This window comes from Mobula hypostoma, chromosome 11, assembly GCF_963921235.1.
Source record: "Mobula hypostoma chromosome 11, sMobHyp1.1, whole genome shotgun sequence".
In the NCBI taxonomy this organism is placed as follows: Eukaryota; Metazoa; Chordata; class Chondrichthyes; order Myliobatiformes; family Myliobatidae; genus Mobula; species Mobula hypostoma.
In genome coordinates, this window is record NC_086107.1 from 37,680,021 (window position 1) to 37,696,621 (window position 16,601).

The 16,601-nt window shown below is 38.1% G+C and overlaps 1 protein-coding gene and 1 non-coding gene across 3 annotated transcripts in view; both read left to right on the forward strand.

Moving 5' to 3' along the window:
• The window catches only part of LOC134353658 (low-density lipoprotein receptor-related protein 5-like), a 235,482-nt gene extending 225,269 nt beyond the window's left edge, over positions 1–10,213 (forward strand). For both annotated transcript variants that reach the window (XM_063061845.1, XM_063061847.1), the window contains exons 21-23: positions 290–429; positions 2,221–2,318; positions 4,840–10,213. In XM_063061845.1, coding sequence (XP_062917915.1) covers positions 290–429; positions 2,221–2,318; positions 4,840–5,113 — 512 coding nt within the window. In that variant the 3' untranslated portion in view covers positions 5,114–10,213. The remainder of the gene's footprint in view (positions 1–289; positions 430–2,220; positions 2,319–4,839) is intronic.
• A 6,115-nt stretch (positions 10,214–16,328) lies between these two features.
• Positions 16,329–16,401, forward strand: trnav-aac (transfer RNA valine (anticodon AAC)). Its single transcript has one exon. It is a non-coding gene; the product is annotated as a tRNA-Val (tRNA).
• The last annotated feature ends 200 nt before the right edge of the window (positions 16,402–16,601 follow it).

Genomic DNA, 16,601 nt, shown 5'->3' on the forward strand with positions numbered 1-16,601 from the left:
TGCATTGTCAAGGCATCAAAGGACTTCTGGAAGCTAGTGAACTGTATTGTGACATGTCAGCATATTGACGAAGGAAAGGAGATTATTATTGCAGCCAGTGGTGGTAATCTTTTAGAGTAAGAACCCTGTTGATTTCTTTTTTAAGAGGAAGATTTTACAAATAAAATAAATAAAGATTATTTTCATTTGAGTATACTTAAAACTGTCACTAAATGTTGGTATGACTATTCTGAAGAATATGCAAATGTTATCATCACTGATTTTTATACATTTGGATTACTCTGTGAAGGCATGTCATGTGGCAAGTCCATGATCAGCTCCATGAGTCTGATGGGAGGGAGCAGTGGGGCCCCATTGTATGACAGAAATCATGTGACAGGAGCATCATCTAGCAGTTCATCAAGTACAAAAGGAACCTTCTATCCACAGGTGTGTTGTTGTTCATTCAATATTTCAATAACGTAAATAGTTTTGAAAACAGTTCTCCTCCTTCGGGGCTTTGCAAACTTACATTCTTAAGTAAAAAAATCTTTACTTCCTCATTGTCTGAACATTGCTTTTTGATGAGATTTGAAATAGGTAATATAGATCTATTTCTGAAAGCTGTGGTGTGTTTCTTCTTTGTCAGTGTAGGGAGAGTATCAGTGATGACACCATTTTGGACTTAAAGTGGTGTGGCAAGGAGTACAGCATTGGTGTGAAAGGTTGAAAATAACCTTGGACCAGTCTTCACTGAAATTGACTCTGTTGTAGACTTATTTATGATTGAAGCTTTCATGAAGCAAATACAGGATGAGGACAAATTTCTGTGGGTAGTGGAATTTGTGAAGCGTGTTCTACAGTCTGTCTGATTGATGGAGTCAAAGACTTTATCAAGGTCGAAAAAGTAATAATGTTGATGCTACTTCCCCTCATTTCTCTTGAGTCTGTCATATGGTGTTCATTGTATCATTTGGGAGGAAGTGGTTGAGGAGGATCCTGATGATAACTTCTCCTGCAGGAAACTTCAAATTTTATAGCTTTCACAGGGACACCATCTGCTTCAAAGGCCCTGTTGTTTTTTTTTATTTGAGACCACCGCTTTTCAATTTTTTGGTCAATCAGGAATAACAGCAAAACTGGTCTGAATAAACTGCTGTGGAATGGAGTCCACAATGCTGGTGTCAAGCACAGAGCCATGTTTGAGGTTGCCTTTGGTATTCTTTCCAGTGAGCCTCTACTGTCCCTGATAAGCTCTTGGGGCTGTATTATGAATGCTATAGAAATATGGTATTGAAATGTTTGAGATTTTAATTTTGTATACTTCCCACATTAAAGACTGATTTTTGAAAACTTATAAATGTTTGCATGCAAACTCTGTCACTATAAATTGGTACAGATTAACCAAGATTTTCTTTAAAGAGGAAAATTTGAATACTACATACCCTGTTTTTCATCTGCACAGCTCCTAATCATCAAATTCAGTGTATCACCAGAGATAGATTGGGTTAGCTCACTAATTGGCATGTATCTCAGCAGAGGATTTTATTTCAAATTCAAAAATGGTGGTGCTAAGCAATAGGGAAAATTCAAATCAAACCTTACACTCTGGAGAGTATGATATTACAACATTAAAAAAGTGGAAACGTGATTTGATCAATGAATGTCACATAACAGGTAATACTGTACTTAATGGACAGTTAAGTTGCTTAAGAACTAATTTTAGTTATAGTTAGAGTACATACAAGACCTTAAATTTATTAATAATAACTTGGCACCTGCATTATGGCAGAGAAGCCTGAGAAAAGGAGGCAAAAATTCGGGAAACCAGATGACCTTTGAAAAGTAAAGTTATATTTGTGGAGTGAATTTCAGAACTGGAACCAAAATAAGTCAAGGCAGACCCATTAATGATGTGATGAGGGTTGTGTGGAACCTTATTAAAGGCCTGATTCTGGGAATAGTTAATTTCAGGTTAGAACTGGAGGATATTAGAAGGAGAGAGAGAGCATGGTGTAAATGAGCTGGTGGAAGTGAATATTTGATCTGCTCACCTGATCATATTGGTGAAAGGAGGCAATCAATGGCAAGTGTGAAAACGAGGCAGCATTAACCACCAAATTATTTTCATGATTGTAAACGGCAACAAAAGCACTAAGTTGTGCTTTAGAAATGTACTGTAGAAGCATACAAACATATTAAATGTTAAAAATAATTTCAAACATGTTTTTCCCCCAATAGATCTTAAACCCACCTCCATCCCCAGCCACTGATCGTTCTCTCTATAATACTGAAATGTGCTACTCTTCCAACAGTCCTTCCACAACCAGGTCTTACAGGTGAGTATATTTACTTGTTTGCTGCTTGGCTTTTAAATATTTGTAACCATTAAAATAGAAGACAAAGATGCATTCATATTATGTAAAAATGAGATCCAGAAGTACAAAGTAATACCTCTTTCTTTGGAAAGTGAAATGAATGTACATTCTTTGATAACATTTGAAGAATATTTATTTAGATTTTTTAAATAAAAAGCCTAGTTCCATTTGAAATTAATTAGTATTGCGTCTTTGACCAATAAAATCTATGATTTAGAATGAAACAGCATGGTATAATCCCTGTGAGAAGCCATATTTGTTCATACTATTACAGTATCTTCAGGAAGCCAAACTTCTTCATACAATTACATTATCTTCCTGAGAGGAATAAAATAATCAACTACTGCATCAGTCCAGCTAGTTAATTGATTTGTAAGGTAAAATAAATCAGAGGACTAAAATCTAAGAGATCGCAACATCAACGTAGCTTTGCTGATAGAAAATGAGGCCACAACTAAATTCAGTTCACAACGTATATCATAATTTGCAAATAATTTATAGTGCTAATATTAGAAGATATCTAGAAGTTCAAGAAAATTATTGCTAGAAATCTAATGATTTAGGAATGGCTTTACAGATAGTAAATTTATATGGTCTGGTCATACAGTGGTGACTTGATTAAGATTTGTCATATTCAAATATCCTCACAAGGATGCAACTTGCAAAGGCCAGCTGTTTCCTCAAAAGGGATTGAAAATCAAGGGGTCCTACTATTCTGGCCTCCAAACAACTGTACCTCAGTATCATTGGAAGTTTCACTACCGTCTGTCATTTTGACTAAGGAAAACAGATGCCCTGAGAAGATAATGCAGGGGTAAATTAATGTTGTTAATTTAACCTTGTTGCTAGATTGTCAACTATATAACCTGGCATTACAAGTAAAGAAAATCTGTGTGTTTAACAGCTGAGAAAACTATTAATTGCTGTCTTTGTTTGTAACATGGATAAAATCACCGGAGAGACAGAGGTACTGGTAGATACAAATCAGCTTCTTTATTGATACAACAAGGTACAGCAGGCATCATACAGACAGAGACACTTTCGGTAGAAAGGTCTGCTAGCCTGATGTGGGCTCGATATTTATTTGCTCAACGCAAAGGGCAATCCCTATTTATAAAGTATAAACAATGCATAGACAACGCTTTCCTTTGAAGCTACATACAAAACATCACACCTTCTGACTTCATCCGTTCCTCCAGATGCCAATATGCCTGGGTTGGAATTCACGGCCTTTAGAAATGCAAATTAAATCCACAGTACATTTACGCAAACACGAGGAATTCTGCAGATGCTGTAAGTTCAAGCAACACACATCAAAGTTGCTGGTGAACGCAGCAGACCAGGCAGCATCTCTAGGAAAAGGTACAGTCGACGTTTCGGGCCGAGACCCTTCGTCAGGACTAACTGAAGGAAGAGTTAGTAAGAGATTTGAAAGTGGGAGGGGGAGGGGGAGATCCAATATGACAGGAGAAGACAGGAGGGGGAGGGATGGAGCCAAGAGCTGGACAGGTGATAGGCAAAAGGGATATGAGAGGATCATGGGACAGGAGGCCCAGGGAGAAGGAAAAGGGAGAGGGGGGGAAAAACCCAGAGGATGCGCAAGGGGCACCTCCCCTTCGTACTCCATCTGTTATTTATTTATATACATACATTCTTTCTCTCTCTCTCCTTATTCTCCCTCTGACTATACCCCTTGCCCATCCTCTGGGTTTCCCCCCTCCCCCTTTTCTTTCTCCCTGGGCCTCCTGTCCCATGATCCTCTCATATCCCCTTTGCCAATCACCTGTCCAGCTCTTGGCTCCATCCCTCCCGCTCCTGTCTTCTTCTGTCATTTTGGATCTCCCCCTCCCCCTCCTACTTTCAAACCTCTTACTAGCTCTTCCTTCAGTTAGCCCTGATGAAGGGTCTCGGCCCGAAATGTCAACTGTACCTCTTCCTAGAGATGCTGCCTGGCCTGCTGCGTTCACCAGCAACTTTGATGTGTGTTGCCACAGTACATTTATTTGGGATTTTACAGGACAATTCAAATTTATAAAGTATAGATAATACTGTCTTCGAAGCTATAGCATCTGCTCTAACTACTGCGTTAGCAGTGTCTGGTATTCACAGCTTTTAGGAAATGTATTGTTATGAACTCAATTCACAGTACTTTATCAAACAGAAGACTGGTGGCCAAAGTCATTTAAGTGTAAATGAATCATCTGCCCAAAAACTCACTCTAACAGTCTTCTCCACCTGTAAGTATTTATGACACTCATGGTATAGAAGCTTTCAGGCATGGGTCCACAATAACTTGTTGATTTAGTACCAGAACAGAGGAAAGCATAATTTTTTGAATTAATGAATAGCCCAGTTTGATTCATTTCACAGTTTTAAGCATGTTAAGGCAAAAAATATCTTTTACCTCTTTCAAATATACAGTAGTTTTGATCATTTAAATAAAAGGGAGAGAAACTAACATAGTATTTTTTCAATTTTACAGACATTACATTATGCAGAGTATTGCACCACCTACGACTCCATGCAGTACTGATGTTTGCGATAGTGATTATACCACAAGCCGATGGAAGAGCCCCAAATACTACATAGACCTGAACTCCGACTCAGATCCCTACCCTCCTCCTCCTACTCCTCGAAGCCCATACATGTCAGCAGAAGAGAATTGTGAAAGTTGCCCACCATCACCTCCTTCCACAGAACGAAGTTATTTTCATCTCTGCCCTCCCCCACCATCTCCTTGTACAGATTCCTCATGATCATAACAAAAGAAACATTTTTATAATTCTGTACATAGCTTTAAATACATACAGAGAGAAAGTATATTTTATGAATTAAAAATAGCTGGTGGGTGGGATTATCCAAAGGAAAGTGTACAGAGATTGTGAGAAGAAGCAATTAAATTTTGTACAGATGGAAAAAAATATTTATGACATTTTTTCAAGAAAATACACCACTTGCATTCTTGTGTCATACTTTTATTGTACAGAGCCAAATAGAGAAGCAAAAGTATAAAAAGTTCACATGCTAGCACAGGCAGAATAGTTTGCTTCTGTGCAATAAATTTCCAATTTGATGAAATCATATTGGAAATGAAATTATAAAATGCAATATTCATTGATACTAAATGGACATTTTTTCTTTTATACTTTTTCTACCTATTTATCAAAATTATATTTGCTGTTCTTTAGAGTTTAAATTTTAAATTGTTAATATTTTCAATAGAAATCTAAACAAATTCTATTACTGAGTTATTTCAATGTACACAACCCTGAATATATAAACCACTAGTCAGAATTTCTGCATGTTCGGTACAGAGCAGGTTACCTTAAAGTGTGTATCATTGCTTTTTGTAAGGATTGTTTATGAAATGAATTAAAATAGTAGCTAACTAGCTCCTAGAGGGTGCAGGTTGATAGCAGAAAAACATGCCAACACTAGAACTGTAATCGAGAGGAATCTTGGTGTGGGAAAATGTAATATTCCATTGGTGCATTTAAAGAGTACACTTGAGTTTGAGATGAAAATGTATTAAGTAGGATATTTAACCCTATACCTGACCTGAGCTACTTTACGAAATCTATATCAGTTGAAGGTATAAACACATGAATGTTTCACCCTCTTATCATAGATATTCCTTACTTTGATAAGCACAAGGTTACTCATAAAACATTACAGAACAAAGTTTATCTGATTGGTGTGTGATTTGTAATTTGATGTTAAATTATTTATCTTGGATGGAAAAACCAAATTTTTTCCTTTAGGAATTATTTTAATGTTTGGATATATTTCTTTTGCTTGTATGTACAGAATGTTGTAGCTATCACTGCTGAAAGTATTTGTAGCGTGCCCTTTGTAAATCTGTTACAGGAACTTGCACACTAGTAATAAATAACTAAGATTTTGTTGGATAACCAAGCTGCCTTATTTATTCATAGTATGACTATCCATGCTTGTACCACTAAATTGCTGTGACAGTATTGAATTTAAGGTGAGAGAATTTACCCAATTGCTGTTGATATTATTGAGGTACGTGCATCTTTAATTCCAGGGGAGTCTTTTTATTTTAAAAATTGTCACAATATGCATTAATCTTTTATACATTTACAGGTCCCATTTTTCAGATTTACCTTTTTGCACCATAAATGTTAAATATATTTTAACTCATTAAATTTCATTATTTATTTTAAAAAACTTATTTACAGATATATATAATTTTCAGCAGTACCACTACAACAAAATTACTGATTTTCTTACAAAGGCAACAACTCTAACGTCACAAGAAAAAAAAACTATCGCAGAACCTTAGGACATCTTGTGTTGTCTGTTGTAATAACTGTGGTTATGTTTAGATTAAGTCCATGAGATGTGCAAAACCCATTTATTTTCTATCTGTATTTTTAGTTCAATTTCTGATCTGATCAAATAGTCTAATTTTTTTAAGATATGGGATATTATAACTTTTTCTATAAAGTTTGCAGTTTTGGAGTTAAATACAATTATACAGCTGACCCTGAAATTTATGGTAAAGAGACAGTTTATAGAATGTTTCTGTTTTTGGAGTTAACTTTGTATACTCAACCTTCCATAATTATTTTCAAAGGCTTAGAGGGATTTTGTACACCTTTTTGATATACTTACATGTAGTCTTATCCTAGAATTATTGTTTCAATATATCATCAATATATATGTATTTTATGTTGGTGCACAAAATACCTAAACCTGTAATAAAAAGCAAATCAGAGTTCTCAAAAAGCAAAAATGGATCTTGCGTTTGGGCTTAGCTACTCAACTCAAACCAAGATCATGCCACATGTACCAAGTTTAGAGCAGGACAGACTTGGCTGGCCTTAAATAAAACATACTAAATAGTTTAGAAGTTTTTTTTTTCTCTGTAATGCTGGTTAGAATGGGTACATGCCATGTGCCCTGAATAGGATTCTCTTAGGGTTGTGTATGGAAAAAAAAATTGTGGAGGTCAGGGCTGGCTCAGGTTGCCATTAGGTTTAGGTCAAGTTTTCATTCTATTAACAGACAGATCTCTGGAGTTTTTATAATGTGGGACTTCAATTAAAAATTATCCCCAATGGAATACTTGGAAAAATTGTGTTCATTTCAATCATTTAAACTCAATGCTGACTATTAATGTCAATCATACAGCATTCATATTACCATTCACTTCAAGAATGCTTTCAATGCAAATATATAAATTACTAACCAACCCTTCCCATTTACTGTTTGCATGTCAGGAATTGACAATGGTGATCTCTGCAGAGGTGGAAATGTTGAATAAATTAATAGTACTTGAATGTGCATGTTACTGTTTATTACTGATTTCAATTGTGGTACAGTACATGGAACTGAAATTTGATTTGAGTAATGTATTTTAGTAACTGAAAATACCATTTCGCAAAACACAGATAATAGACTAAACACAACAATAATCATACTCCTATTGAAAAAAATGGAAAACTGAATTCCTAATCTATGAAATACAGTTGGATGAAAATAATTGGTTGGTAGCACTAAATGCTTTGTAATGTCTTGTCAGTGCATTTTAATCTGCCTCTGAAATTCATTCCATTGAAGTTTAATTGTTTGTGTTTTGTAAATTTAGCACAACTAACTGGAATAAATTTTCAGTGAATGTGCTTATTTCCTCTATTCTTATTTTATATAGTTGCTTCGTCATCTGCCTCATTTGAATAACTAAAGGCAATTTTTTTTCGATTAGTTTACTGCAAATGCATATGTTCATAAGATTTTAAATGTAGAATTTGGTCTCACTGTGATCCCAGTGAGATTGTGCAAACATCAGTGTATACAATGTAGGAGGGAAGAAGGAAGAAGTATTTACTCTTGAGGAGTGGAGAAGGGGAATGGTTCCTGTATTTTCCTCCTCTTGCATGCTGCATGCTCATTCTGCTCTAAGTATATCCCTGTTGATCAAGAAAAGTTTGATATGGTCAGCTGCAAAATTTTCGAAGGTTGTAGTGCAGCCTATGTCTTATGATTAATTACTGAATTTATTTGTATGTTCATGAAACAAAATCTTTTTGAGCAATGTTTGGAACATTTGAAAATAAACCAGCCAACAAGCTTAGGATGAAGTTTCTTTCCCCACAAAGACAATCCCAAAGCCACAATGGGTTTAATTGTTTTATTGTGTCATGTCCCCATTTACGAGATGAAAATACTTCTTTTTCCCAATCAATTAATATTTAATTTCCTTCAAAATAACTAATTCCTGTTTTGTGGCAAATTCAAAATTCTAATCATTTTTTCTAATATGTCTTTGGATTGTTTTCTGATTAAACTAATTAAATACCAGATAGCATTGACAAATAAAAAGTTGTGTGTGTGTGTGTGTGTGTGATGGGTACACGGGAAGTTAGAAGAGGTAGTTCAAATGGGAGGTAACTCTATGGAGCATCAATGGATACTGACAACTTGGCCTGGGGTGGCCTGATTCAATTCTCTATAAATGATGGTTGGTACTGGACTCAAGTGAAAATACTATGTAGAATTTTGACCCCATATCACAGCAAAGGCATAACAGTTGTAAATAATTTTTAAAAAAAGGAGCTACACCAAGAAAATACAGTGCCTGGGGAATTTAGAAATCCAGAAAATTGAACTTGACTGGTTATAGTAGAGGAGAAGGTAAGATAAACTTCAATATCGGTTCTAAATATTTTAATTGTTTTGGTCATGAACATGGAAAGATTTACTGTTGCAGTTTGTTACATTGTCTCAGCAATTGAAGTAACCATTGATTTTCTTCAGAGAAAAATAGTGAAAGTAGAGGAAGATGCAAAGGGTTGAGGATGAGAAAGTGTCTGATTGTGGATGATTAATTGAAGCATTGTAGATGGTTCACTGTATACATGAGGAAGATGAGAATAGACGTAGTGTAGAACAGGTAATTAGAATGGGAGGTAACAATTTTGCAAATAAGTATTTAAGACTAGAGCAGATGGATAATTCTGAATTACTATTCCAGAACACAATGAGGACAACAATTAGAAATCTTGCTCTAGAATTCTGTTTTTATCTTCTAGGAAGTATAGGTACAATTAAACAACAATTTATCTACTTCTTATTATTTCTGACATAAATGTAATTTATTTTTCCTAAAAATCTGTTAAGTTTTCCCCAGCATATGCAATTGAAACAATTAAACTTGGAATCGAAGACAAAATGTTTAGGTGAAGGTGCCCAAACCTTAGACAGATTTACTGAAATAACTCTTGGCAAGGTTAGATTGTAATTAGAATTCATTCAATTCATTCTCATTATCTCTCTCTGTCTGTCTGTCTGTCTCTCTCTCTCTCTCTCTCTCTCTTTCTCTGTCTTTTCACCCACATACTGCAAACCTCAACTAATACTGTTGAGCTTCATTTCACAAGATAGTGATAAATAGTTGGCCTGAAAATTGGTGTTAGGAGCATGTTTCACAGTGGGAGTCAGCAAACATTATGAAGTTTCAAAAAAAATTGCTTTAACATGCTGCCATAAATAATATAAATCATTCAAATAAGAAGGATTGCTAACAGATTTGATCTTTTAAAACTGCTAGACTGCATGGAATTTCTGCATTTGTTTTGAAAAGTTCAATGCAAACAGGCTGACTATAACAGCCTTTAAACATTTTACTGGCAGCTGCAATGGGGTTGGCTTAACTAACTTAGTTACCACCCTTAATGTTAAATAGTGTTTCTCTCTGATGTTTAAATTTATAGCCAACATTTGGTCTATTTTCATTCTCAACTCCTGGTTTTTGCATGTTTAATTTCTATGCTTCTATTTCCTTGTATAAATATATGTAAAGACAACATGAATTCACTTTATTTGTAATACAGATGCTGTTGATTTTTATAATAAAAAGTTCTATTTTAAAATTTGCACTTTTTGTCCATTTAAATTCATCCTTCAAATGTGCTGCTAAGAAGGCAGAACTGCAAGAAATATTATTTGTCAAAGTAAATGTTGTTAAATATTCTGAACAGCAAAATTTCATTTTTTTACTTCCAGTAAAATATTAACCTCTAAGTTTTCAAAAACTTTTCCATATTTATTTGTTGCAACAGAATGAATGTTCACAAATACTTGTAACTATTGATTTTTTTATGTTGTATAAAGGTATTGTCATCTACTGTTTTCATATAAACCTGAAGAGACATTGATGCTTTCAGAATTTTTCCCCTTTTTCCAGCCTACAAGTAATTGCAGTATATTGACTCAAATGTTGTTTAATATTTTGTGCAAAGTATTTTTTATGATTCTACCAATTTGTCACTGACAGTGTTACGGAATAAGGTAGATGAACTTGCAGCACAGTTGCAGATTGGCATGATGTTTTAGGCATCATAGAATCATGGCTGAGAGAAGCTAGCTGCGAGCTTAATGTCCAAGGATGCACATTGTATCGAAAGGATAGGCAGGAAGGCAGAGAGGATGGTGTTCCTCTGTTGGTAAAAAGTGAAATCAAACTATTAGAAAGAGGTGGCATAAGGTCAGAAGGTGTTGAATCATTGTGGATAGAGCTAAGGAACTGCAAGGCTAAAAAGACCTTGATGGGAGTTGTATACAGACCCCCAAAGAGTAGTAAGGATGTGGCCTACAAATTACAACAAGAGATAGAAAATGCACACCAAAAGGACAATGTTACGATAGTCAATGGGGGACTTCAATATGCAGGTAGATTGGGAAATCAGGTTGGTGCTGGATTCCGGGAGGGTAAGTTCTAGAGTGCCTACAAGATGGCTTTTTGGAGCAGCTCGGGATTGAGCTCACTAGAGAATCAGCTATTCTGGATTGGGTGTTGTTCAATGAACCAGAATTGATTAGAGAGCTTTCGGTAAAATACCCCTTAGGGGAAAGTGATCATAATATGATTGACAAGGTTCCACACGTGAGGCTGCTTACCAAGCTACAAGCCCATGGTATTACGTGAAAAATTCTAGCATGGATAAAGCAGTAACAAACAAGAAAATCTGCAGATCCATGGATAAGGCAGTGGCTGACTGGCCGAAGGCAGAGAGCGGGAATGAGCTGGCTGCCGGTGACTAGTGATGTTCCACAGTGGTCTGTGTTGGGACCAATTCTTTTTACATTATACGTCAATGATTTGGATGATGGAATTGATGGCTTTGTTGCAAAGTTTGCAGAGAATATGAAGATAGGTGGAGGGGCAGGTAGTTTTGAGGAGGTGGAGGGCTTACAGAAGTACTTGGACAGATTAGGAGAATGGGCAAAAAAAATGACAGATGGAATACAGTGTTGGAAAGTGTACGATCATGCACTTTTGGAGAATTGAAAGGGTTGACTATTTTCTAAATGGAGAGAAAATACAAAAAAAGTGAGGTGCAAAGGAACTCGGGAGTCCTTGTGCAGGATTCCCTAAAGGTTAATTTGCAGGCTGAGTCTGTGGTGAGGAAAACAAATGCAATGTTAGCATTCATTTCAAGAGGACTACAATATAAAAGCAAGGATGTAATGTTGAAACTTTATAAAACACTGGTGAGGCCTCACTTGGAGTATTGTGAACAGGTTTGGACCCCTTATCTTAGAAAGGATGTGTTGAAACTGGAGAGGGTTCAAAGGAGATTCACAAAAATGATTCCAGGATTGAATGGCTTGTCATATGAAGAGCATTTGATGGCTCTGGGCCTGTATTCACTAGAATTCACAAGATTGAGGAGTGACCTCTTTGAAACCTATTGAATGGTGAAAGGCCTTGATGGAATGGATGTGGAGAGGATATTTCCTATGGTGGGAGAGTGTAAGACCCGAGGATACAGCCTCAGAATAGAGTGGAGTGATTTTAGAAAGAAAATGAGGAGGAATTTTTTTAGCCACAGAGTGGTGAATCTATGGAATTTGTTGCCACAGACCACTGTGGAGGCCAAACCTTTATGTATATTTAAGGCAGAGGTTGATAGATTCTCCTTTGGTCAAGGTATGAAGGGATACAGGGAGAAGGCAGGAGACTGGGACTGAGAGGAAAATTGGATTGGCCATGATGAAATTGCAGAGCAGACTCAATGAGCGAAATGGCCTAATTCTGCTCCTATGTTTCGTGGTCTTATAATGGAGTTACAGTCATCATTTGCAGTTACAGTTGAATAACACTTATTTAACACTGTATACCTACTTACTGTATATGTATAATTCTATAGTACATTTAAGTATAATAAAATTTTAAAATATATAAATAAAAATATATAATTAAATTGTATAAATGGGCATAATCAGGATTTTGCTGCTATCTGATGACTGCATCATGTAGATACTTATTTCTTCACCTAACAAGTGTCACAAAATGAGTAATATAAATCACTCACGAGGAATTCTGCAGATGCTGGAAATTCAAGCAACACACATCAAAGTTGCTGATGACCACAGCAGGCCAGGCAGCATCTCTAGGAAAAGGTACAGTCGACGTTTCGGGCCGAGACCCTTCGTCAGGACTAACTGAAGGAAGAGCTAGTAAGAGATTTGAAAGTGGGAGGGGGAGGGGGAGATCCAAAATGATAGGAGAAGACAGGAGGGGGAGGGATGGAGCCAAGAGCTGGACAGTTGATTGGCAAAAGGGATATGAGAGGGTCATGGGACAGGAGGCCTAGGGAGAAAGAAAAGGGGGAGGGGGAACCCCAGAGGATAGGCAAGGGGTATAGTCAGAGGGAGTAAAAGGAGAGAGAATAAATAAATAACGGATGGGGTACGAGGGGGAGGTGGGGCATTAGTGGAAATTTGAGAAGTCAATGTTCATGCCATCAGGTTGGAGGCTACCCAGACAGAATATAAGGCGCTGTTCCTCCAACCTGAGTGTGGCTTCAGCTTGACAGTAGAGGAGGCCGTGGATAGACATGTCAGAATGGGAATGGGTTGTGGAATTAAAATGTGTGGCCACTGGGAGATCCTGCTTTCTCTGGCGGACAGAACATAGGTGTTCAGCGAAACGATCTCCCAGTCTGCGTCGGGTCTCGCCAATACATAGAAGGCCACATCGGGACGAGGGAGATGTCCTCCTTTTTTAAAGAAAGGGGCTTCCCTTCCTCCACTATCAACTCTGCTCTCAAACGCATCTCCCCCATTTCACGCACATCTGCTCTCACTCCATCCTCCCACCACTGCAGTAGGAATAGGGTTTCCCTTGTCCTCACCTACCACCCCACCAGTCTCTGGGACCAACATATTATTCTCCGTAACTTCCGCCACCTCCAACGGGATCCCACCACTAAGCACATCTTTCCTTCTCCCCTCTCTTTCTGCTTTCCGCAGGGATCGCTCCCTACGCGATTCCCTTGTCCATTCGTCCCCCCCCCATCCCTCCCCACCGATCTCCCTCCTGGCACTTATCCTTGTAAGTGGAACAAGTGCTACACATGCCCTTACACTTCCTCCCTTACCACCATTCAGGGCCCCAGACAGTCCTTCCAGGTGAGGCGACACTTCACCTGTGAGTCTGCTGGGGTGATATACCGTGTCCAGTGCTCCCGATATGGCCTATATATTGGCAAGACCCGACGCAAACTGGGAGACCGCTTTGCTGAACACCTACGCTCTGTCCATCAGAGAAAGCAGGATCTCCCAGTGGCCACACATTTTAATTCCACGTCCCATTCCCATTCTGATATGTCTATCCACAGCCTCCTCTACTGTAAAGATGAAGCCACACTCAGGTTGGAGGAACAACACCTTATATTCCGTCTGGGTAGCCTCCAACCTGATGGCATGAACATTGACTTCTCAAATTTCCACTAATGCCCCACCTCCCCCTCGTACCCCATCTGTTATTTATTTATATACACACATTCTTTTTCTCTCTCTCCTTTTTCTCCCTCTGTCCCTGTCACTATACCCCTTGCCCATCCTCTGGGTTTCTCCCCCCCTCTCCCTTTTCCTTCTCCCTGGGCCTCCTGTCCCATGATCCTCTCATATCCCTTTTGCCAATCACCTGTCCAGCTCTTGGCTCCATCCCTCCCCCTCCTGTCTTCTCCTATCATTTTGGATCTCCCCCTTCCCCTCCCACTTTCAAATCTCTTACTAGTTCTTCTTTCAGTTAGTCCTGACGAAGGGTCTCGGCCTGAAACGTCAACTGTACCTCTTCCTAGAGATGCTGCCTGGCCTGCTGCGTTCACCAGCAACTTTGATGAATATAAAACCCTCACTCAGCAAATAAGAAACTTGTAGGTGGTAAACTATAAGACACTTGTAGCTGCAGTTCTAGTGGACAATTATGAGTTTTGGTAAGCTTTGAATGCGAAGTATAATGATGGCATAGAGAAGTTACATAAAACATACAGAAAAACATGCCTAGACTTCAAAGTCAAAGTAAATTCATTATCAAAGTATAATATGTCACCATATATAACCCTAAGATTCATTTCCTGCGGGCATTTATAGGGGAAAAATGCAACAGAATTTATGAAAATACTACATAAATAAAATCCGACTAACAATGTGCAAAAGAAGACACATTAAGCAAATAATTAAAAATAAATAATACAGAGAACATGAGTTGCAGAGTGTTCGAACGTGAGTTTCAGTTCAGAGGAGGTGAGTGAAGTTACGCTCACTGGTTCAGTAGCTTGATGGTTGTAGGGTAAACAGCTGCTCCTGAACCTGATTGTGTGGTACCTAAGGATCCTGTACTTCTTGCCGTATGGTACTGTATTAGCGAGAAGAGAGAATGGAGTGGATGGTGGGGATGTTTGACAATGGATTCTAGTTGCTTGTGGTCAACGGTGGGGAGCGCTTTGCTTGAGATGGTGCCATCTGGTGCCTCAAGGAGAAACTGGGAGAATCAGCAGTGCACGCCTGCACTATAAGTTTAATTTTAAGTGATGTATCTCAACGTTGATCACTATTTGACATCAGCTGTGACTCACCTGGTAGGATCTCAATTTATCTACCTATCTCTCTCTCTCACTCTCTCACTCACAGTTGAATGAACCCTGCAATGTTATGTGAAGTGAAATATTAAATCAAAACCTGGTCGACTTGTTTGAATGGAACTGATAGCACTGGCACCGTTTTAAGGAAGAACAACAGGGCGAATGTCATTTTCCAGACCAAAATTTATCTCTCACAAAACACTAGAAGAGCAGATTAACTGGTTATTTTCACGGGCTGCATGGACAAATTGTCATGTTTCCTCCACTGCAACGGTAAAACACTTCAAATTAATTAATTAATAATAAAATAGTTTGGTAAATCTCAGTCAGCTGACCTATTCATACACCTGCTAGCAACAGAGGCATTCAGAGATTATAACCCAGGAAGTACTATATTTTAATTAGTTATTTAGCTCCTCAAATTTAATGTACAGGACCTCATTCCTCGTTTCCTGTGTCATTTGTACCTGTATGAACAATGACCCCTTATTGTTTGCCTTCCTCTTCAGAAGGTCCTGCAATTGTCCTGTCTTGACCCTGTAGGATTTTGTTAATAAAATGTGCGATAGTTGTTTTATGACCTTAACAAAAGCCGCAGCACTTCCATTGCGAACAAACCAAAAGCCTTGCACTGATGTCATTACATCAGACACCGTCTCTTAAAGTGAACACAACTTAATGACGGTGTTTGTGAATTATGTAGAACCGTTTATTTTTTTGAACAATGTGTGTCATCTGTCACCCATTAAATTACACTACAATCCTGGCACCGTGGAGGCTATTTTATCAGCCTGTATTCAAATCCAAGACAAGAAAAGAACGTGTTCCCTCCACTGCGGTGTCTCCTAAACACAAGACCAATGCAGGAGGAACTCGGTAGGTCTGGCAACATCTATGGAAATGAATAAATAGGCGAAGTTTCAGGCCGAGACATAAAACGGGGGTGAGCGTGGAGTTTTCGCTCCACTCGCGGGAGATTGCCGGAGTGACCCCGCTCGTACTGGGGCCGGCTGCTCGCTTGCGCGATGTCCTTTTGAATTGAGGGCTTGTGGCGCGAGGTGCCGATAGGGTGGTTTCCGTAGTGTAGTGGTTATCACGTTCGCCTAACACGCGAAAGGTCCCCGGTTCGAAACCGGGCGGAAACAGTTTTTAATTTCAAATCGTCAGTTACGAGAGGTATAAATATAAATTTTCATCACTTTTAATTAAATATGTCATTACATATCTATTCAACATGAATGGATAATTTCACACAAACACAATACATTTTGCAGATGATGGAAATCTGGAGGAACTCGGCTGGTCAGACATCCATGAAAAATGAACAGACGACGTTTCGAGCCGA